The sequence below is a fragment of the Oncorhynchus clarkii genome, chromosome 4 (genome assembly GCF_045791955.1).
Source record: "Oncorhynchus clarkii lewisi isolate Uvic-CL-2024 chromosome 4, UVic_Ocla_1.0, whole genome shotgun sequence".
Classification (NCBI taxonomy): Eukaryota; Metazoa; Chordata; class Actinopteri; order Salmoniformes; family Salmonidae; genus Oncorhynchus; species Oncorhynchus clarkii.
This window is the reverse complement of record NC_092150.1, coordinates 29,224,938-29,249,942: the sequence shown is the minus strand read 5'-3', so window position 1 is coordinate 29,249,942 and position 25,005 is coordinate 29,224,938. Positions and strand designations below refer to the sequence as shown.

General features: G+C 43.4%; 1 protein-coding gene across 2 annotated transcripts in view; it reads left to right on the top strand.

Annotated features, from left to right (window-relative positions):
• The window catches only part of LOC139406698 (ligand of numb-protein X 1), a 76,041-nt gene that overhangs the window by 47,107 nt on the left and 3,929 nt on the right, over positions 1–25,005 (top strand). For both annotated transcript variants that reach the window (XM_071149617.1, XM_071149619.1), the window contains 5 exons: positions 5,209–5,414; positions 6,726–7,127; positions 9,033–9,167; positions 13,285–13,462; positions 16,902–17,160. In XM_071149617.1, the coding sequence (XP_071005718.1) occupies positions 5,209–5,414; positions 6,726–7,127; positions 9,033–9,167; positions 13,285–13,462; positions 16,902–17,160 (1,180 nt within the window). The remainder of the gene's footprint in view (positions 1–5,208; positions 5,415–6,725; positions 7,128–9,032; positions 9,168–13,284; positions 13,463–16,901; positions 17,161–25,005) is intronic.

Below are 25,005 nucleotides of genomic sequence, written 5' to 3'. Positions count from 1 at the left end.
CCAGGCAGTGATGCAACCATGCTCTCGATGTTGCAGCTGTAGAACCTTTTGAGGATCTCAGGACCCATGCTAAATCTTTTTAGTTTCCTGGAGGGGAATAGGCTTTGTCGTTGGAGTCGTGCCTGGCCTGCCAGTCATGGGTGAACAGGGAGTACAGGAGGGGGCTGAGCACGCACCCCTGGGGAGCTCCAGTGTTGAGGATCAGCGTGGCAGATATGTTGCTACCTACCCTCACCACCTGGGGGCGGCACGTCAGGAAGTCCAGGATCCAGTTGCAGAGGAAGGTGTTCAGTCCCAGGATCCTTAGCTTAGTGATGAGCTTTGAGGGTACTATGGTGTTGAACTCTGAGCTGTAGTCAATGAATAGCATTCTCACATAAGTGTTCCTTTTGTCCAGGTGGGAAAGGATAGTGTGGAGTGCAATAGAGATTGAATTATCTGTGGATTTGTTTGGGCGGTATGCAAATTGGAGTGGGTCTAGGGTTTCTGGGATAATAGTGTTGATGTGAGCCATGACCAGCCTTTCAAAGCACTTCACGGCAACAGACGTGAGTGCTACGGGTCTGTAGTCATTTCTGCAGGTTGACTTTGTGTTCTTGGGCACAGGGACTATGGTGGGCTGCTTGAAACATGTTGGTATTAGAGACTCAATCAGGAACATGTAGAAAATGTCAGTGAAGACACCTGCCAGTTGGTCAGCACATGCCTGGAGCACACATCCTGGTAATCCGTCTGGCCCTGCAGCCTTGTGTATGTTGACCTGTTTATAGGTCTTACGTCGACTACGGAGAGCGTGATCACACAGTCGTCCGGAACAGCTGATGCTCTCATGCATGCCTCAATGTTGCTTGCCTTGAAGGGAGCATAGAAGTGATTTAGCTCGTCTGGAAGGCTTGTGTCACTGGGCAGCTCGCGGCTGTGCTTCCCTTTGTAGTCTGTAATAGTTTGCAAGCCATGCCACATAAGGCAAGCATCAGAGCCGGTGTTGTATGATTCAATCTTAGCCCTGTATTGACGCTTTGTCTGTTTGATGGTTAATCGCAGGGCATAGCAGGATTTCTTGTAAGCTTCCAGGTTAGAGACCCGCACCATGAAAGCGGCAGCTCTACCCTTTAGCTCAGTGCGGATGTTGCCTGTAATCCATGGCTTCTGGTTGGGGTATGTACGTACAGTCACTGTGGGGATGACGTCCTCGTTGCACTTATTGATAAAGCCAGTGACTGATGTGGTGTTTTCCTCAATGCCATCGGATGAATCCCGGAACATGTTCCGGTCTGTGGTAGCAAAACAGATTTCGTGCACCAGCTGTTGTTTACAAATATGCACAGACCGACCCCGTCTTACTGCGTGTGCTGTTCTATCTTGCCGGTGCAGCGTATATATCCTAGCTGAATATCCATGTCGTTATTCAGCCACTATTCCATGAAACATAGGCTATAGGCTACAGTTTTTGATGTCCCATTGGTAGGATATTCGTGATCGTACCTCGTCTAATTTATTGTCCAATGATTGCACATTGGCAAGTAGTATTGACGATAACGGCAGCTTTCCCACTTGCCCTCTCTGGGTCCTGACGAGGTATCCGACTCTTTGTCCTCTGTACCTGCGTCGCTTCCTCTTGCAAATAATAGGGATGTTGGCCCTGTGGGGTGTTTGGAGAATGTCCTCAGCATCCTCCTTGTTGTAGAAAAAAATATTTGTCTAATCCGGGGTGAGTGATTGCTGTCCTGATATCCAGAAGCTCTTTTTTGCCATAAGATACGGTTGCAGAAACATTACGTACAAAATAAGTTACAAAAAATGGGAAAAACACCACATAATAGCACAATTGGTTGGGCGCCCGTAAAACTGCTGCCGTTTCTTCCCGGCGCCATTTTATTCCCCATTTTATTGATGCAGTGTTTATTGCAGAGGCATTTAGAATCCATTTCAGATGGACGCAGTATACAGGACGACCCTGGAGAATGAGAGGGATGGACAGAGGCATGAAGAGTAGAATGTAGAGGAGGAGGAGAAAGTGGAGGATGAACCATGATGTTCATGATGGTGATTATGAGGAGGACCATTGGGCTGTGAGTCAGAAAGAGAGAGAGAGAGAGAGAGAGACAGAGAGAGAGAGAGAGAGAGAGAGAGAGAAGGATCAGAGACCATATTATTCTCTAAGGCCGTCGTTGAGGAGGCTCTGAGAATAGATTAAATATTCATAGAATCCCTCTGGAGAAAGAAGAAGAGAGAGAGAGAGAGAGAGAGAGAGAGAGAGAGAGAGAGATGGGAGGGAGAGAGAGGCGAGGGAAAGAGAGAGAGGCGAGGGAAAGAGAAAGAAGGAGAGAGAAAGAGGGGGATGGAGAGAGAAAGAGGGAGAGAGAGAGACAGGGGAGAGAGAGAGGAGAGGGAGAGAGAAAGAGGGGGAGAGAGAGCGAGGTTATATAACCAGCATAGGTCTGTGTGTTAATGTGCTCTACTCCCTGGAAGCAATCTGCGGTGATGAAGAGAAAATATTGACTTTGGAAGGGAGAAATTGCAGTGTGAGTAGAACTAAGGACTGGGGCTATGGAACAAGTGAGATAGGGGGAGAGAGTGGGCCAGAGAGAGAGAAAGATGGAGAGAATGAGCAGGTAGGGAGAGATAGAACCACTGATAGGTACAGAGCGATATAGATAGTGTATATAGCACACATTGTCCGAGGTAGCTGTGAGCTGGTTAGCTCTTGGCCCAGACTGTTGGCAGCATTGAACGGACACACACCAGTCCCTGCCTCCCCGATCTAATTGTCCAGTCCAGTCAGGGTGTGTCTGCTGCTCAGAGCTGGGAAACAGAGAGGACAACATACAGGAACAACTCTGCGTGGGAGAGGCTGAAGTTAGACCATCCCTTTGGTGACAGTGGTATTACTTTCACTCTTACACCTGAAAGCTGACACTGTGTGTTTGTGTGTAAGTGCATGGGTGCATATGTGTATGTACCATATGAGGTTGTGGTTGTGTATTTGTGAGAATTTTAGATCTAATTTATGTGCCTGTACAAACCCTGTGTAAAAGTGTGTATGATGTTCTATCCACCCAAGCAATAACCTTGTAGAAAATTAAATGTGAGGTTTTTCCCAAGCATACTTGGTACAGATGTGACTAATGATACAAACATAAGAAAGGATAATCGACCAAGTGGATTCTCCCTTTCGGCTTGTAAAGCTTGTTTTGTTAACCCAGGGGAGTTGAGACAGCTGCTTCAACACCAAACCTCTCTACAAAGTCTCTCTGGCTTTCTCGCACCCTTCTCTTGTTTTCTCTCTGTCTCTCTCTCTGTCTCTCTCTCTCTCTCTCTCTATATATATATACAGTGCCTTGCGAAAGTATTCGGCCCCCTTGAACTTTGCGACCTTTTGCCACATTTCAGGCTTCAAACATAAAGATATAAAACTGTATTTTTTTGTGAAGAATCAACAACAAGTGGGACACAATCATGAAGTGGAATGACATTTATTGGATATTTCAAACTTTTTTAACAAATCAAAAACTGAAAAATTGGGCGTGCAAAATTATTCAGCCCACTTAAGTTAATACTTTGTAGCGCCACCTTTTGCTGCGATTACAGCTGTAAGTCGCTTGGGGTATGTCTCTATCAGTTTTGCACATCGAGAGACTGAAATGTTTTCCCATTCCTCCTTGCAAAACAGCTCGAGCTCAGTGAGGTTGGATGGAGAGCATTTGTGAACAGCAGTTTTCAGTTCTTTCCACAGATTCTCGATTGGATTCAGGTCTGGACTTTGACTTGGCCATTCTAACACCTGGATATGTTTATTTTTGAACCATTCCATTGTAGATTTTGCTTTATGTTTTGGATCATTGTCTTGTTGGAAGACAAATCTCCGTCCCAGTCTCAGGTCTTTTGCAGACTCCATCAGGTTTTCTTCCAGAATGGTCCTGTATTTGGCTCCATCCATCTTCCCATCAATTTTAACCATCTTCCCTGTCCCTGCTGAAGAAAAGCAGGCCCAAACCATGATGCTGCCACCACCATGTTTGACAGTGGGGATGGTGTGTTCAGCTGTGTTGCTTTTACGCCAAACATAACGTTTTGCATTGTTGCCAAAAAGTTCAATTTTGGTTTCATCTGACCAGAGCACCTTCTTCCACATGTTTGGTGTGTCTCCCAGGTGGCTTGTGGCAAACTTTAAACAACACTTTTTATGGATATCTTCAAGAAATGGCTTTCTTCTTGCCACTCTTCCATAAAGGCCAGATTTGTGCAATTTACGACTGATTGTGAGTCTCCCACCTCAGCTGTAGATCTCTGCAGTTCATCCAGAGTGATCATGGGCCTCTTGGCTGCATCTCTGATCACTCTTCTCCTTGTATGAGCTGAAAGTTTAGAGGGACGGCCAGATCTTGGTAGATTTGCAGTGGTCTGATACTCCTTCCATTTCAATATTATCGCTTGCACAGTGCTCCTTGGGATATTTAAAGCTTGGGAAATCTTTTTGTATCCAAATCCGGCTTTAAACTTCTTCACAACAGTATCTCAGACCTGCCTGGTTTGTTCCTTGTTCTTCATGATGCTCCCTGCGCTTTTAACGGACCTCTGAGACTATCACAGTGCAGGTGCATTTATACGGAGACTTGATTACACACAGGTGGATTGTATTTATCATCATTAGTCATTTAGGTCAACATTGGATCATTCAGAGATCCTCACTGAACTTCTGGAGAGAGTTTGCTGCACTGAAAGTAAAGGGGCTGAATAATTTTGCACGCCCAATTTTTCAGTTTGATTTGTTAAAAAAGTTTGAAATATCCAATAAATGTCGTTCCACTTCATGATTGTGTCCCACTTGTTGTTGATTCTTCACAAAAAAATACAGTTTTATATATTTATGTTTGAAGCCTGAAATGTGGCAAAAGGTCGCAAAGTTCAAGGGGGCCGAATACTTTCGCAAGGCGATATATTGAACGGACATATACCTGTCTCTTTCTCTGTTGGCCTTGTCTTTGAGAGATTTCCTTCTCATCATAGAAATCAGAGTATCACACTCTTTCTCTCTCTCTCTCTCTCTCTCTCTCTCTCTCTCTCTATATATATATATATATATATATATATATATATATATATATATATATATATATATATATATATATATATATATATTTACCTCCTTCACTCTCTCTCTCTGTATATATATATATATATATTTACCTCCTTCACTCTTTCAAGTGCTGGCTCTACCGCAGCTCCATCACCTGATCCCTGATGGTGAGGTCACCAGTATTAAGATCAACCGTGAGCCCTCGGAGCCCCTGGCCATCAGCATCGTGGGGGGCAACGAGACTCCCCTGGTGCGTATCCTCATCCAGGACATCTACAGGGAGGGGGTTATCGCCCGGGATGGACGCCTGCTGCCCGGGGACATTATCCTCAAGGTCAGTGTGTGTTTTTGTTTGGAGTACGGTGGAGTACTACTCGCCATGTATGTGACTGTATGTATTGTGTTTTGTGTTAGAATTTGAATTACATCACAGCTATAGACCTAACATATTAATTCCAAAATGCTATAAATCCATTTTCAGAAAGGTTGGCAAATTAGCTTTTATTGTTTAAAGAAATTATGAAAGAGATTGGTGTGTTTTTTCACTATCTAATCATGGCATTGGGTTTTTCAATGACAGACATGTATTTGTTTAAAATCTATCACTTGATGGTTTCATTTCAGAGAGACCAATAATCATGTTTTAAGCAGAATGCTACATTCTGTATCCGCCTAACTCCGAGGAATAAGTAGTACAGCTAGGTTTTACATAGTCAAATGTAAGAAATGGCTACATTCTTTATAAATAAGTAGTACAGCTAGGTTTTACATAGTTAAATGTAAGAAATAACTACATTCTTTATAAATAAGTGTACAAATTATACATTTGTGACATCAATAGTATTATATATATATTTTTTAAGTATTCAATATAGTAATATGATGCCACCAGAGACCCTGGATTCGTGCCCAGGCTCTGTCGTAACCGGCCGCGACCGGGAGGTTTGTGGGGCGACGCACAATTGGCCTAGCGTCGTCCGGGTTAGGGAGGGCTTGGCCGGTAGGGATATCCTTGTCTCATCGCGCACCAGCGACCCCTGTGGCGGGCCGGGCGCAGTGCGCGCTAACCAAGGTTGCCAGGTGCACGGTGTATCCTCCGACGCATTGGTGCGGTTGGCTTCCGGGTTGGAGGCGCGCTGTGTTAAGAAGCAGTGCGGCTTGGTTGGGTTGTGTATCGGAGGATGCATGACTTTCAACTTTCAACCTTCGTCTCTCCCGAGCCCGTACGGGAGTTGTAGTGATGAGACAAGATAGTAGCTACTGAAAAACAATTGGATAACACGAAATTGGGGGGGAAAGGGGTAAAATTAAACATTTAAATAAATAAATAAATATATATATATATATAGTAATATGAGATCTGTAGTGAGACAAACTCATATCAAATATACAGGACACAAATACTCCATTCCAGCTAAACAGCGCATTGCAAAACATTTCTAAAATCTATGAATAAAAAATTCTGAGAACAACAATATTTTACATTGCCATGAACATACCCATAAGCAATCATCTCTGATAAAAAAAAACACAAATGTGAACAATTTGTGGATACAACGTTTTTGGACATAAACTCTTCAATATAACCTGCAATATAATCTGAGACTTAACTCCACCTTTACATATCTCTCCCGCTCGTCTTCAGGTGAACGGCATAGACATCAGCAATGTTCCCCACTGCTACGCCCTGGCCACCCTCAAACAGCCCTGCCAGCTGCTGCGACTCACAGTGCTGAGAGAGCAGCGTCACCGCTACCGTTCACACCCCCACGATGCGGCCGGTGGCTACCTGCCTCACGGCCTCTCCCACGGCCATCCCCTGAGGGATGACAGCATCCATGTGGTCCTGGCTAAGAGCACCCCAGAGGAGCAGCTGGGCATCAAGCTGGTGAGACGACCAGAGGGACATGGAGTCTTTATCTTCCACCTGCTGGAGGGCGGCCTGGCGGCACACGACGGGCAGCTCAGCGTCAACGACCGCGTCCTCGCCATCAACGGACACGACCTGCGCTACGGAGCGCCTGAACATGCCGCTTTGCTCATCCAGGTCAGTCTGCAGGGGTCAGGGGTAAGGGAGCATTGGTTGGTTGTCGTTTACAATTCTTGGTAATGGTGTGTGTCTGGTAGTGTGCTTGGTATGCTCTGGGTTCCTTGTATAGTATCACTATTAGCGGAGTGTGGTTCTGGTAAATTGCACTCTGTTGGCTGGCTTTGACCCCATCCATTGCGGTTAATTGTGGTTAATTGTGGTGTGTCTGTGGTCGACTGGGCGCTGCTCTGCTGCTTGGCTGAGGCACTGCTTCCTGGTGGATGCTGGGTAATTGCGGTGGTGTGTTTCTTGTTGACTGTGGGATGTAGTTGTGTTCTCTGGGTTCTTATCTGAGGAGACTGGCTGGCTCTTGAGGGTCTCTGAGGACTCAACATGGCTGCTCACATCAGGCTGTTTCTGTCAGATATTAAGAACTGGCGGGAAACCAATTAAATTAGTCCAATTAAGGCAATTACAAGCTGGACTGGGTAATTTAGGAGTCAGCTCAGCTCCACAGAGAACACAGGCACTCTCAAAAGAGCAACTCTGAAGGCTGAGCTGCTGCGTGTGTGTGCGCTTGAATGTGTAATATGCGCACGTGTGTGTGTGCAAGTTCATACGAGTGAATGAGGGAGTGAATGAGGGAGTGAGTGAGTCATTGTGTGAGTGGGTGGACAACACAGAGTAATAAAGAGACTGAGTGAAAGAAGCTGGAGGAAAAGGCTGTAGAGAGGGGAGACACACAGACGAGTAAGAAAAATGAGGAGTTTAAAGTTGGAAAAGGGGTAGTGAGAGAAGGAGGGCTGCAGAAAGACTGCAGTGTTCTTAGAGACCGAAGAGAAAATGACCTGACTACTAATCTATGATCTATGGAGCAGCTCTGTCTCAGCAGGATGGGGTTCTAATGGGAGAATAAGAGTGTCACACACACACCGACCTGAACAAATTTACTCACATATACTGTAGACTACCCACTCCTGGGAGGTGTTAGAGCCATAGCCAGGCTGCTTCCTGAACCAAGTAAAGGGTAAAGTGTGTGTGTGTGAGTGTGTGAGTGTGTGTGTGAGTGTGTGTGTGAGTGTGTGAGTGTGTGTGTGAGTGTGTGTGTGAGTGAGTGTGTGTGTGTGAGTGTGTGTGTTTGTGTGTGTGTGTTTGTGTGTGTGTGTGTGTGTGTGTGTGTGTGTGTGTGTGTGAGTGTGTGAGTGAGTGTGTGTGTGAGTGAGTGAGTGAGTGAGTGTGTGAGTGAGTGAGTGAGTGAGTGAGTGAGTGAGTGAGTGAGTGAGTGAGTGAGTGATTTGTAACAGAGCATCTGTTTATTATGTGGATTAACCTATCGGGGGTAATAAAATGTTTGATATATTTTACTGCCTGGCCAAGCTCTCTGTGGGGGATTCTTTCCCTAGAGCTCTCTTCAGGGGGTGGTAGGAGAGGGTAGAGAATGTCAACAGGAAATAGCTCATACTCTACCCCCAACACAGCATCTGGGAAGAGTAAGATGGGCCTGTTTGAACAGCTATGCACTCTTAAAGAAAGGGTTCTTCGGCTGTCACCATAGGAGCACCATTTTTGGTTCAGGTAAAAACATTTTTGGTTCCATGTAGAACCAATTTGGGTTCCATGTAGAACCCTCTGTGGAAAGGGTTGTACATGGAACCCCAAAAAGGGTTCTTCAAATGGATCTCCTATGGGGAAAGCCGAAGAACCCTTTTAGGTTCTAGACACAGTAGCAGTGTGTTTTCTGTGTCTGGGTCTAGTTACGTGGCAGTGAAAGTTGTTTTTAAGGATTTGTCTGGATCAACTTTACTGAAGCTGTGTTCAGTGAGTATTTATGAGAACTTAACCATGACATTCTTTTTGAGTTTGCATTGCTCTGTGTGTCTGTCTGGGTCTGAGCTTGGTTGTCCATCTGGTTGTCTCCTGTAGGCAAGTGAGGAGCGGGTCCACTTCATTGTTTCTCGTCAGATCTGTCTGCCTAACCCTGACATCCTGCAGGAGGCTCCATGGGGCATGGAAGGCCCCCCACCATACTCTCCAGTGGACATGGAACACACGCTACTGGTGAGCAATGCATGACGTATGTATGAGCATATGCACACAAACACACACACAAACACACACAAATACGTCAGACACTGCTTTGATTGAGGAGCTTTTCTTCAGGTTGGACACACACGTTTACATACTGTACATAGGGCATCTATTCATCTATTCATACACCAGGATTTCAATGTCCCCGCTTTAGCAGAGACTGCCATTCACTGTAAACGCTGCAGATGTCGGCTCAGTCAGAAATGACCTTTACATCTCTATTACGCAATCTGTAACGCTTCAGCAACACAGATTGCATAGAGCCCTTATACACACACACACACACACGCACATTCCGCTACACTCGCATTAACATCTGCTAACCACGTGTGTGTGTGACAAATAACATTTGATTTGATTTGACACACACACACACACAAAAAAAAAGACTTTGTTTTCCTGCCTCTTCTTCTCATGCTAAATATTACATTTTATGTGAAAATGATCCTGAGCCGTATTATTCCTCCATCAAAGAGGAGTGTGTCATCCTGAGTTGTGTCAGAGTGTTCCGCTCCTCTCAGAGAGCCATTACGCGAGTCCGGAGCAGCCATCTCTCTCTCTCTCTCTCTCTCTCTCTCTCTCTCTCTCTCTCTCTCGCTCTCTCTCTCCCTCTACACAGTCTCTCTGGCTTTCTCGCTTCCTTCTCTTGTTTGCTTCCTCTCTCTCTCTCTCTCTCTCTCTCTCTCTCTCTCTCTCGCTCGCTCTCTCTCTCCCTCTACACAGTCTCTCTGGCTTTCTCGCTTCCTTCTCTTGTTTGCTTCCTCTCTCTCTCTCTCTCTCTCTCTCTCTCTCTCTCTCAGCTTATTATCCCTGAAGAAAACATTGCCACCAACCTACAGGATTCACACCCCCTCCACTGACACGCTAAAACAGGATTTTCTCCAGCTCCGTTATTGGAGCTGACAACTTCCCTTATTCTAATAATGATTAACTTCACAGCTCTCACACCTCAGTTTCTAAGATTTGAAGTTGTAATTCTCACAGACACACTGTTAAAAGTGGAGAATGTGTGACGGCGGAATCTTACCGTGTTCTTCAGATAAAGACCTTGGCATCAAAAGCTAGTAGAGAGAGAATGAGGCTGTAATAAAAAGAACCCCGCAGCGATAGCAGGTAGCAACAATAACAATGTATCATTGTTCTGAGATAAGCCAAGTCTCCTCCAGCAGGACTATAGATCATATTTAGACTAAATCTCACCAGGCCTTTATATTGTGTTTTAATATTGAAACACAGTAATGAAGTTGGCTCCTACTGGATGTGTGTGTGTGTCTGTTGTAGGCGCTCTAGGGCCGTCAGCAATCCTAGTTTTACTGGAAGAAAAACAGGGCCGTACACCCCTTTAATTTGAACACAGGCGCATTCACAGAGATATACAATTACAGCTACAGAGACAGACATATACGCACACACTCGCCCGCGCTCACACACACTCTTACATCATACATGCCTTGCACACGCATACACCACCGTGTGCAATACTGGTTAGTGCTTGTGACAGCTGTGGTTAGAGTAGTGTCCTGGGGTAGTCATGGCATGTGACTTGAGGGTCAGAAATGTGTGCGTGCAGCACATTAGAGAAGCAGCACAGGCCACATCACATCAACCCCAATGTGTCCATGTTTTACTTGCACTACTCTACTCTCCCTGATTCACACACGTACACTCACATACACACTTTGTACAGTACAGATGTCGGATCTTCATTTTTTTCACTGTTTTGTCGCGGAAAAAATGTCCTGCGAATCGGGAAATTCTAATGAGCCTCGTGATTTCGACACCTTCGCTGAAAACCTCTCTTTCTTTCTATGCTGGAACAGTCAAGTCATTTGGACCAGTGCCAGCTATCAAAATCATCCAATCACACTCGCGTACACAAAACGCTAAAAGCACCAGACAGAATATGGATAAATGTCCTACTGCTACTGCAGGCCTATATGTCCTGTTTATGCAACATTCAAATGTACAAAAATGTATCTAAAATGCAACCGTACAGATCAACAACCCTCATTTTATGTATCTTAATAACACAAGACAGACAGGTGTCAAGTGGATCCAAAATGCAGCCATACAGTAGGCTGCTACACCTAAACTATATTCTACTGTAGCCTATCAAAACACCAGTTTCCGTTCATACAAAGTGTTAGGTAAATTGCCACAGTAGATTTGCCGGGGTAAATGAGGAAATACTTGTCAAATAGATAAATCGCCAGTAGTCTGTTCAAAAAGTTGTTCTGATGATAAGACCAACCAGAGGCCGAACATATCTTGAAAGACTTTGGTTGCAAGCAGGACTAAGGAGGTAACACCAACGTCATCTTTTAGGGAGCGGTAATGAGGAGACCAATAATGGTTGTAGTTGAGATAAGCTGTGCAGGTGAATTTAGCACGCATTGATGGTTTAATGAGACATCAGCTGGTAATCTAGTGCCATCGATGGTTGCAATAGGCCCCTTGTTATTTGATTAATGCTGCTTTCACGTGCTAGTCGGAACTAGGAACGTGGCATATATTCCAATACATTCTGTAGGCTAACCTGTGGACGACCATCAGCTGATTTACAGGCCTACTGTAAAACAATAGATTTCCTCCAGTGTGGATGCCCGCCCACGTTGTATAGTTAGGCTATGTATACTGAACAAAAATAGAAACGCAACAAAAAGTAAAGTGTAAAGTGTTGGCCCCATGTTTCATGAGCTAAACTAAAAGATCCCTGTCATTTCCCAGACATCCGAAAAAGCTTATTTCTCTCCAAAAAAATGGCATAAAATGATTTGTTTACATTCCTGTTAGTGAGCTTTTAGATGCCGGATTCAAAACTTCAAGTTTTTCAATTTAAATGATGATACAACATTTTTGCAAACAATATAATATAATGTTATATATATGGGGGATACACTCATCCTAGCTCTGCAGATGTCACTGCGAAGAGACAGAGTCATTAGATCACTCGTTTTGGTGCTGTGTATATATATGCTTGTTCTTGGTTGCAGATTCAGATACATTTATTTAGAGCAAACTCCACAAACAGCACTGCTGGCTGATTGGAAAAGTCATAGTCAAACGATCAATGATATAATACTCTTAGGAAAAAATGGTATCTTTAATTTACAATATGAATTAACTATGAGAATAGAAAAGTTCAGAACTTTTGTGAAACAGCAGAGTGTAAAAATATATGGCAGCTAGAAATCAAAACTGGATGGTCCTCAAACATAGATGGGAGGGGACTAAAAACAAACAAAATATAACTAATGTATAATATACTGTGTCTGTAAAATGTATATAGTATGTATAAGCTAGAGGTAGAAGCCTAAGTATTGTTGTCCTTTAGTTTACTCCAATTAGGGGAGGGGTGGGTTAGGGGAAAATATATATTTAAAATAATATATATATATTTACCAAAAAAGATATATGGCATTTGGAAATGAGGCAGATAATTACATTGATAGAAGCCACAATCTATGCTGAACAAAAAATATAAACGCAAGATGTAAAGGTTGGTCTCATGTTTCATGAGTTGAAATAAAAAAATCCCAGAAATGTTCCATATGCACAAAAATATTTTTTCTCTCAAATGTTGTGCACAAATGTGTTTACCTTCCTGTTAGTGAGCATTTCTCCTTTGCCAATAATCCATCCCCCTGACAGGTGTGACATATCAAAGAAGCGAATTAAACAGCATGATAATTACACAGGTGCACCTTGCGCTGGGGACAATAAAAGGCCATATTGAAAGCTGATCTATACCCTTAAAACATTATTATAATAATACAATAAAAAAACAGCGCTTTCAACTGCCCCTGGTTGTGTTTTTTAAATATGTATTATTTTCCTTCTTCATGTGTCAAATTAAGATCCGACATCTGTACATACACTCTCTCACTTCCACAAACTACAACTATTCTAAATAATCCTGAACATCACACACTGTACTTAGTCTTACACACTAAACTTCAATGCTTAGAACACAAGAAAACCCATTCGGCAGAAACAAACGACACAATAAACACTATATAGTGAATAAACATCTATTACAGTGTAACCATTCAACAGATTTCTCACGTTGCATCACTCCCCTCTACAGGACTCATGTGAGAAGCCGGCGTGTTATGAGAAGACGGTGACGCTGTCCAAGGAGCCCCATCACTCCCTGGGGATGACGGTGGCAGGGGGAATGTCCTCCCGCGGCTGGGATCTCCCGGTCTACGTCACTAATGTGGACCCCAACGGAGTAGTGGGACAGGAGGGAACCATCTGCAAAGGTACAGCCTGGTGACAAACCTTCTACTGTACAACGCACACAGTCTCACACTCACACTCAAACAGTCCCACACACACCCACAGAGTCCACCACACACTCGCACAATACACACTCACACACTCTCACTCAGTCATACGGTAGATTAAAATCCAATATTCCGGGAAGGGAGTATTTTTTTCCCATTTTTCCTTGAATTGCTCCAATATTGGCATGATAGTTTAGTTTCTCTGTTCCGTGCAATCCCTGCTGGTCATCACGATTCCAGAGTTGGTACTGCAGACGGGCTTCATCTGTCATGAGTTGTGTTTGTGTGTGTGACCTGTCCCTTATGTAGAACAGACTGATTGAGATAAACAGTCAGACTCGTGCTTAATTACCAAGGTTATTTATCCAACAGGAAACACAGGGGTAGTGCTGCGGATCAGGGCTCACCAAATTGAGTCTAGCACACATACACACACCTCAAATTTGATTAAGTAAGTTCCAGAGGAAATGACAGGTTGCACTTTATCAGCTCATTATACAAAATTAGTCAGCTCTGAAATAGACAAACAGACGCACTCCCAAAATGATTGGATACACTTGTGGCAGGCCTGTTATGGCTATGTACTGCAGTGTGTGAAAGTATAGTTGTGTTTCCGGGTGTGTGGGGTGTCAGAACATCTGAGGGAGCTCTCTGTGCCGGGCCAGACATCAAAGGGCAGTGGAGGCATTTAAACCCAGAACCTCCTGCTGATCCTAGGGATCCGCCTCAGAAAACCACAGTACAGAGAGACCAGACAAGACCCCGCTCTGCCTGCCTGCCTGCCTGCCTGCCTGCCTGCCTGCCTGCCCGCCCGCCCGCCCGCCCGCCCGCACGCACGCACGCACGCACGCACGCACACACACACACATTCCCCTACATCTGTGTGTGTGTGACAAGCTAGGTTTCCATCCAATTGGTGACAGATTTTCATGCGAATATTCTAAAATCTGCATAAAGAAAACGTGCATTTTCCTTGTTGCCGTTAGAAAGTGCGTGATGACGTTGCGCACACAAAATGTACTTTTTTCCACTTAAGTGTTCATGTACCGAATAAAAATCGATGTGTTTCCATCGCATTTTAAACTCTACAAAAAACTGTTGCGTTAAATAGCAACTGTGCCTACTCCGGTCTTGGCACGTGTGCTCTAGCAGATACAGTCTGGGTAGGCTAGTCTACACGAGGACATTCTTATTGATAAGAGCCAGAGTATTTTTACTTGTCAAGCAGCGGTCAAGCATTGATCATCATGACACCAGAATAAGACCAAAGGTATTTCTTGAAAAACAGCATCAAAAATCATCACACAGTGCACTTTCACCATCATGTTTTTATTTAGCCAGGCTAGTCAATTTAGAACAAATTCTTCTTTACAACGATGGACTGGCATGATGAATAAGGCCTCCTGTTGGGACGGGGGCTTATAAAAACAAACCAAAAAACCCCGATGTAAGACAAAACGGACAACACAGACAGAAAACACTGGCAACAGCACAAATACAACAGCAAACAGACAATGGATGAGTGTGTGTGAGTGCAGGCAAACTGAAGTCAAACTGCTTCCACTTGAATAGGGCACAGTGTCATCCGCATAAAAATGTATATCAGCTGTCTCAGTATGTCTCCCAATGTTGGTGATATAGTTAATAAACAACAGGGGATCTAAAACGTATCCTTGCAGCACACCCGAGCACAACTCTACTGTGTCCGACTTACATCTGACTTAACACGCTGGGTTCGATTTGACAGGTAGTTCACAAACCACTCCAGAGCATGACCAGTAAACCCAACACACTTCTATCTCTGCACCAAGACGGTATGGTCCACAGTGTCAAACGCCTTTGACAAGTCTATGAATACAGATACACAATGCAGCTTCCTATCCAGGGTACATTGAACATCATTCAAAACCTTCAAAGTTGTGAAGTTCATCATAACTTGTTTCATCTGTAGCATGATAAACTGCATGGTTTCCACTAGTCGCAGTGGGAGGAGCACACACTAGGTGACATGGCCATACTCATATTCGTAATTGTATACATAAATTGACAGTAGATAGTTGTATCGGGTGATACTTGTGATTGGAAAAAACGTAAATGTTTTAATATGCCTAAGTAGATGTTGGAAAAATACCTCCATGCACCTTTATAGACCAAACAAGCTGCATATTAGGAGCTGCAGAGTGTCTGTGTGTCCTCAATTTGCAGCGGGCAGACAAGTTTGCCATCTGTCAGAATGCACGTCAGGCATTTCACATTTTTTTCCCTACCCTCGCCCCCTTTGTTAGATATTATGCACATTGATAGCTTGATAGCAAACGTCCTTGCCATTTGATTTATCATAGTAGCAGGCTAACAGGAGGCAGCAGCAGTCTGAATGATCACACCGAAACAGAGAAGTGAAAGTGATCGGGTGAAATTATGATGTGGAGTGGACATAGAAATACAGCTTCACTCTATCCAATCAGAGCAGCGGATTCAACGGAGAGACCGCCCTTCTCTTTACAGACAGGAAAACTATCCACTTGAGTTACTTAGAAAACGCAGCGCCTCACTTGACTGACTGACATGAGAAAGATGCTTAGGTGCTGGCACCCTTATTACAAAAAAATACTCTGATCATAATCGTATCCAGAAAATTGCCCATATCCGTTACGATCCTCGTTTTGTCCGACTACTCGGCACACCTCTACCACACACCATATCATCGTGTGACTCCGAGTTCACTTCGATATGATGGTTATGATATAATTATTTGCGATTCCACCACCATTCACAGATAATTCATTTTACAGACACCAAAAGATCCCACACGAACGAACAAATGATCTGTTGCCATCCATCAAATTGTACTGAAACGGCCTGTTTCCATCTCAGCTGTCGTGATTTTTCTTTTACAGTATGACTTTACTCGCATAAAAACTGTGGATGGAAATGTGTGAGGAGAGTGAGGAAGTGTGCATGACATTCAGTGTGGTTATACCATGACCTTTATCAAAGGCCTGGTTTTGAGAGTGTATTGCCATGCATACCAGTTATGTGAACATGCTTGTGTATACAGCCGTCGACATAAGAATTATCCCACTGTGTGTATCTGCATAGTGCATCCTAATCAAAGGAGTGGATGTTGTCCTTTGAGTAAGCCTCCTCTCCAGATGGCAGCTGGCTGTGCAGTGCTGTACTGTCCAAGCCCACCTTGATCATCAGGGAGGTATTTCATGTGCAGGTGGCTCTTTGTTCCCGCTGCTTTGTGTTCCTGCGGGAGGTGATGGAATATTCAAATAGGCAGTCGAGATAAGTCCTTGTCGCTGGGAATTTTTGCTTTTGAAAGATGTCAGAATGGACAGTAGTCAGGGCAACACTGTGCTGCGTGGCTGTTCTGAGTGGTACTGTGTTCTGTCCTCCCATCTCTATGCAGGTGACATCCTGCTGAATGTGAACGGGCTGGACCTGACGGGTGTGACGCGGGGCGAGGCTGTGGCCAACCTGAAGAACACCACCTCCCCTGTGGTGCTCAAGGTCCTGGAGATGAGGCCTCCAGAGGAAATCCAGCCAGAGTGCCCCTCGCCCCCCTGCCTCTCACCCTCGCCCACTGACAGCACCAAGCAGAGCCTCGCCACGCTGCCACACACCGATGACTACTCCCCATTGTGGGTGTCATGGCTGCAGTTGCCCAGGTGAGTGGCAGTACCCCACCAGGTAGCCTTCTCTTATCTCATTCTCTCTCTCCTCCCTTCTCTGAATAATGCTAATTATACACATTACACTCCAAGGTTTAGAACTCAGTCTGAACACGGTGGTACTGTTGCCCAGACACCAATAGCCACTTGTTTGGCATATTTTGAAGCCTTGTTTGACAGACCAACATACAGTACCTTCAGAAAGTTTTCATACCCCTTGACTTATTCCACAGTGTGTTGTGTTACAACCTGAATAAAACATTTATTCGATTTTTCTCACTCATCTATCTACACACAAGACCCCATGATGAAAAAAGTACATGTTTTTTTGAAATGTTAGCAAATGTATTGAAAATTAAATAAAGAAATGTGTTCACTCCCTTTTGCTATGACACTCTAAATTGAGCTCAGGTGCATCCAATTACAACTTGATTGGAGTCCACCTGTGGCCGATTCAATAGTTTGGACATAATTTAGAAAGAAACACACCGGTCTATATAAGGTCCCACAGTTTACAGTGCATGTCAGGATGCCCTGCTGACAGTTAGTATCAAGGCACAAGGTGAGACCCAGATGCCGACACAGGAGGCAGATGGTTGGACTCTTACAGTGTTTATTAATCCAAAGGGGTGGGTAAGAGAATGGTCGTGGACCGGCAAAAAGGTCAAAACCAAATCAGAGTCCAGGAGGTACAGAGTGGCAGACAGGCTCGTAGTCAAGGCAGGCTGAATGGTCAGGCAGGCGGGTACAAAGTCCAGAAACAGGCAAGGGTCAAAACCCAGAGGACTAGAAAAAGGAGAATACAAAAAGCAGGACAATGGGGAAAAATGCTGGTTGACTTGGAAACATACAAGACAAACTGGCACAGAGAGACAGGAAACACAGGGATAAATAGAGAGACAGGAAACACAGGGATAAATACACTGGGGAAAACAAGTGACACCTGGAGGGGGTGGAGACAATAATGAGGACAGGTGAAACAGATCAGGGTGTGACAGATAGCCAAGGCCCTGACAATAAAATAGGTGATGAGTGTTGTGTATTTTGACATTGAGAAAGCTTACGATACCACGTAGGGTTGTTCATCAAGTTGAGTGCGTTGGGGGATGTCTGTTCGATCGAGTCATACAGGTGAGGGTGGGGGTCTGAATTGTCAATGGGGCTGTGGACAATGGTACTCCTCAGGGAAGTGTGGTTAGTCCGGTGTTGTTCACCCTGATGATATGGCATATTTAAGGAGGTGGGACAGGGAGTGGCCTTGTGTACCGATGATGGGGCTATGTGGAAGAGAGTTGGGAATGTGAAATATTTGATGAGGAAGATGCAAGAAGCTATGGGAGTTGTGGAAGATTGATATCTAACATGTGGGTTTAGGATGTCTGTGTCCAAGTCATGCTTTATGGTGTATTCTAAGAGGAAGGATAAAGATGGTAGGCTGCACATATACATATGTAGGTAGGGTGTCTGTGTTTAAGTACTTAGGTATGTGGTTTGATGAGGCTTACGTAGAAGAGACATGTTGAGCATAATGAAATGAAGTGTAGAATGGTGGTGAACCTCATGAGGGCAGTGGCAGGATATGATTGGGGGTCGGATAGACAAACACTGTTGTATATGTACCACGCATTGATCAGGTCATTTTTGGATTATGAGTTCTTTGTATATAGATCGGCAGCCAAAACGGTACTACGGCGCCTGGAAAGGATACAGTCAAGGGCCCTGAGTTTGTGTGTGGGTGCTTTCAGGATGACACCTGTTGAGGCATTGCAGGTGGATAGTGGAGAACTGCCACTGAGGATAAGGCGGGACAAACTTGTTTTAGCATACTGGGAGAGGTTGAAAGGGAGTTCAGAAGGATATTCTGCGGTCATGGGAATGCTGGGTGCGAGGAGTGGGTAAGCAGATGATGTACGGGTGGACAAATCGGGAAGAAGGTGGTAGAATATGGACAGGGGGAGAGCGAGATAGGGCTGACAATTGTGTTGGGGAACGTTCCTCCGTGGCTGTTTCCGAAACCAAGCGTAGATGTGGACATGATTGAGGGCAGGAGAGAATGGGGTGTGGACGTGAGACGGTGTGTGGAGAGATATATAGATTCAGTTGTATTTGTTTCTAAGGATATATACAGATGGTTCAAAGGAGCCAATCAATGGTAGGGGGGTGTATATCAGTGCCGTTTCAGATGAGGGAGGACACTTTTTTTCATGAGAATGGCCTTGTTTCTATTACAGCATGTTGGATGACTGTCATTCATATTCCATTCACCCAGTTAAATGTAACAGCGATAGGTTTAGGCTACTACATGATACTCAAATATTCCCTATACCCATCATGAGGTTGCTACAACCTAGTCTATGAATGAACGTTTACAACGTAGGTGCACACAGGTCGAGAGACACATTTGGGTGTAATCATTAGTCCAACAGTTGCAAACGAGAGTTTCTATTGGACAAGTTCAGTTATGTTTATCCCTGTTGTTCCGTTTGCTTCTGTTTAAGACCATTTTTTTCAACAGAATCGGTGGAGTGAGTACACCCCTGATCACGTGTAAACACAGTTCATTTTCATAGCAGCCATGTTGTATTCCTTCTCACATCTACGTTATATGCTCTCCTCCTTTCACCTCTTCCAGTTGCTTGTGGACTTCAATGCCCAAGATATCAGCTGTATGTGACCATGCGAAGAAACCTTTCCAAGCCAAACTGCTACACAGCCTACATACTGTTGTTGTCACCATATTACCTAAATCAGGGTTGGGGAGAAACGGATTACATGTCATCCGTTACATGTAAGGGATTACAAAAAAAACTAACTGTAATCCGTTACAAGCTAAAATATTATCAGATTAGATACTTTTGAAAAATTAGATGAGTACTTCAAGGATTACTTTTAAATTAAGAAATGCGAGCTAAGTCTTTGACACTTCTCTGTTTCTCAATGACATTCAAATCGGCATTGAAAAAAGGCGCACATCTAAATTTGTTCAACGTGAGTGAGTCTGACCATAAATCAGAGACCGCTATAATGACACAACGAATGTGTTTGATGGATCTCAGGAAATGAGCAGGAATAGGCTTTTGTAGCCTACAGTCCAAGCTATGTCTAGCAATGGTGTGACTGCTGTCAGCACCCAAAGACTATCCAACTTGAATAAACGCTTGGAGGTAAGGATGACACCGATGGTGTAGTCTACGGCGATACGGATATCCCTTATTATTGATATCTACATAGCACATCGATGTGAATCTCACATTTAGCTATTTGCGCCTTACGGATTGTGGTTATTATGGATAGCTGTCCACAAATCTAAATTTGTATTTGAACCCAATAAGGGTTGAATTCAATAAGTTTAAGCTGCCTATCAATCCTTGTTTTTCAAATCAAATCAAATCAAACGTATTTATATAGCCCTTCGTACATCAGCTGATATCTCAAAGTGCTGTACAGAAACACAGCCTAAAACCCCAAACAGCAAGCAATGCAGGTGTAGAAGCACGGTGGCTAGGAAAAACTCCCTAGAAAGGCCAAAACCTAGGAAGAAACCTAGAGAGGAACCAGGCTATGTGGGGTGGCCAGTCCTCTTCTGGCTGTGCCGGGTGGAGATTATAACAGAACATGGCCAAGATGTTAAAATGTTCATAAATGACCAGTGGACAGCTAGTGAAAAATGTGCTCTTGCAACAGCTGCATAGTGCGGATCCCAGCCTATTGAATAAAAGTGAGCCTTTTATTGCTCAATCTAATTCACGTAGATTAAAAAACATAATCCATAGGCCTAATAGACATGCTCAAACACACACTTTTGATAGACTTAAAAAGGGGCAATCTGTAGTTGCTACATCCATTTTCGGATGTATATATTGCTGTGTCTGTGACTATCATTAAATGCGAGGACTGTTATTTTATCAAATCAATGTGTAATTTATTACGTGATTAAACTAATCATGTAAACTACAATTGACTGGGAAGTTAGGGCACCACGGGAAAATGTCTATAGAGTCTATTTCCCAAATCGACTCTTCAGATATTTTCATATCTTATCTAGTACAGTCTTGTATTAATGTATTATTACCGCATCTGTTCTCATTACTGAACATCACAAACCCTTGGATATCTGCACAAATCCTAGCCTAAATCATGAATCAGCAATATACAAATTGGCTTAATTATTTATCCCATTGAGCACGTCTGGGACCTGTTGGATCAGAGGGTGAGGGCTAAGGCCATTCCCCCCAGAAATGTCCGGGAACTTGCAGGTGCCTTGGTGGAAGAGTGGGGTAACATCTCACAGCAAGAACTGGCAAATCTGGTGCAGTCCATGAGGAGGAGATGCACTGCAGTACTTAATGCAGCTGGTGGCCACACCAGATACTGACTGTTACTTTTGATTTTGACCCCCCCCCTTGTTCAGGGACACATTATTCCATTTCTGTTAGTCACATTTCTGTGGGACTTGATCCATTTGTCTCTCAGTTGTTGAATCTTATGTTCATACAAATATTTAAGCATGTTAAGTTTGTTGAAAATAAAGGCACTTGACAGTGAGGATGTTTCTTTTTTGCTAAGTATATATATATGTGTGTGTATATATATATATATATATATATATATATATATATATATATATATATATCCATTGATTGAGTATAACTTATAAATAAATGCCTCATGAGCTTAGTTGAACTGTCACACTCCATGAGAACCCAAAATATGAGCTTGTTTTCACCAATGTTTGTAAACACTAAATGTAAACAAACACTGTACAGCCTCATAACATGGTTAAAACAATAATGTTGATATCATGGATGGTCAGTGCTTGCATCCATAGCTCTGTCTATTATTCCTAGAGTGGTTACATTTCTCCAGGCCCATCCCTCATATTTTTACCAAAACAGAGGCTGGGCAACCGTTTTGTTATCGTTTCATCTGTGGATTTGCCCTTTAAACAGCTGCATATTATCAATCTATCAAAGTGTCACCAACAATAAAGTAAACAATAGGCCTATAGCAAATGCAGCATATGACATTGATTTTTCACATGTAAATAGCACTTTTCAGTAGTGCTCAAAGCATGCCATTCCACGAGAGCAGCATTTATTTTTCAACTCGAATCAATGAGCCCAATCAGTCCTCCATGACAACAACATCATAAACAGAGTAGGGCTGGCTAATAAGTCCTTAGTTTTGGGATCATGCTCAGGTAAAACAATTTGTCAAATCTATACTTCCATATTTCCAAGTCCTATTGTTGAAGATCAAGGGGTATACAATGTATTGGAATTCTGGTAGACTTTGGTTTTTATTGTAAATATATAATTGAATCGTATTATTATATGTAGTAGAAAGCGATGGGTGAGAAGAAGCCTACATAACCAACCAATAAAGTAAAATTTAACATGTACGTTTAACATGTAGCTATGTAAACTTCAACATTGATTTATCCTGCAATAGATGTAATTTAATTGGTACTAACATTTGTCTTCTAATGCCTCTTAAAGGGAAAGTAATCTAAAAGTAACTGAATGTAATCAGATTATGTTACTGAGTTTGGGTAATCCAAAAGTTTCATTACTGATTACAATTTGACAGGTAACTCGTAACTAACGGATTACATTTAGAAAGTAACCTACTCAACCGTGCCTAAATTAAATGTCATTGTCAGCAAAGCTAATAGAGCGAACACGTTAGTAAACCCGCTACAATCATGCAGTAACGTTAGTGTACAGTCAGTAAGCAGTTACACTGGCGGGCCCCGGTGGCAATAAATTAGCAAAACCAAAAGCTTACCTTGACTTGGAATAGTTCCATTGTTGTGTTGGATAGTCATAACCAGTTAGCTAACATAGCAGGGTGTTTTAGTAGGATAAACTAGATTGCTGCATTTGATAAGTAAGTCTCTCTTGCTTCTCCTTCATTTAGGAAGAAATTAATTTGTTCAAAACTGTTCAACTATTTTCTTTCTCTTTGAGTCAACTACTCACCCCATTTTATGCACTGCAGTGCTAGCTAGCTGTAGTTTATGTTTTCAGTACTAGATTAATTATGTGATACTTTGATTGGGTGGACATGTCAGTTCATGCTGCAAGAGCTCTGATAGGTTTGAGGACATCCTCCGGAAGTTGTCATAATTACTGTGTAGGTCTATGAAATGTGGTGATTACCATGAGCCTCCTAGGTTTTGTATTGAAGTCAATGTACCCAGAGGAGGACGGAAGCTAGATGTCCTCCGGGTTCACCATGGTGCTACCCTACAGAGTGCTGTTGAGGCTACTGTAGACCTTCTTAGCAAAACAGTGTTCTGATCAGTTAGTTGGTGATGTGATTATATTTAGTATAGTTTTATCTAGGATAACGTTTTAAAAATGTATGAAATTCACTGAGGAGGATGGTCCCTCCCCTTCCTACTCTGAGGAGCCTCCACTGGTGTATATCCCAGATTTAAATGTTAGATTATGTAAGTGGTTAAATGATTATGTCAGTGTATACGGCTGAGTTGATGGCCATGATTATAGGTTTGAGATGGGTGGAGGAGGTGAAACCACTCAGTGTTGATCTGCTCTGATTCGGCTGCAGTGTTGAGTAGTAGTGTTACGGCGGGCAGACCGGATAGGGGAGACTTGTTTGTGGAGATGATGGTGCTGTTAATGGGATTGGAGAGGATGGGAGTGGTGGTAAGCTTTTGCTGGGTTCAAGCCCATGTGGGTGTGGAGAGTAATGAGAACGCTGATGTGGTGGCTAAGAGTGCTGTGAGGAGAGAGGGGGTAGATAGTCAGGTCACACTGGGATGTAGGAGAGAGGAAGTTGTGTGGAGTAAGACTACGGTTTAAGCACACAGTTTTGAATGCCACATTGTGGATGATAGGGATACCTTGAAACAGGTCTGTGTGATGAGTGTTTAGTGGAGGAAACGGTGGAGCATGTGTTTATATTTATATTTGTATGACGTAGATAGGGAGAGTGTGTGAAAGGGTTAGAGAGGCTGGGCGGGGTTAGGGTTTAGATGGTGTAGTGGGAGGAGAGAAGTGGTGTCTAGGGCTATATTTTACTTTCTTAGAGGAACAGGGCTAATGAAGATAAAATTATGTAGGTAGGCCGTCACTGGCCTCACACTCCAGTACAGAAGATGGCGGTCTATGTACCTAAAAAGTAACTAACCAAATCCCAAAGGTGAAGTGCACGTCAGAGCAGAAACTATACTATGAAGTCCAAGGAACGGTCTGTATACAGTGGGGCAAAAAAGTATTTAGTCAGCCACCAATTGTGCAAGTTCTCCCACTTAAAAAGATGAGGCCTGTAATTTTCATCATAGGTACACTTTAACTATGACAGACAAAATTAGGGGAAAAAATCCAGAAAATCACATTGTAGGATTTTTTTTTAAAAAAATTTTAAAATTATGGTGGAAAATAAGTTTGGTCACCTACAAACAAGCAAGATTTCTGGCTCTCACAGACCTGTAACAGACCTGTAACTGTTACTTCTTCTTTAAGAGGCTCCTCTGTCCTCCACTCATTACCTGTATTAATGGCACCTGTTTGAACTTGTTATCAGTATAAAAGACACCTGTCCACAACCTCAAACAGTCACACTCCAAACTCCACTATGGCCAAGACCAAAGAGCTGTCAAAGGACACCAGAAACAAAATTGTAGACCTGCACCAGGCTGGGAAGACTGAATCTGCAATAGGTAAGCAGCTTGGTTTGAAGAAATCAACTGTGGGAGCAATAATTAGGAAATGGGAGACATACAAGACCACTGATAATCTCCCTCGATCTGGGGCTCCACGCAAGATCTCACCCCGTGGGGTCAAAATTATCACAAGAACGGGAGCAAACGTCTCA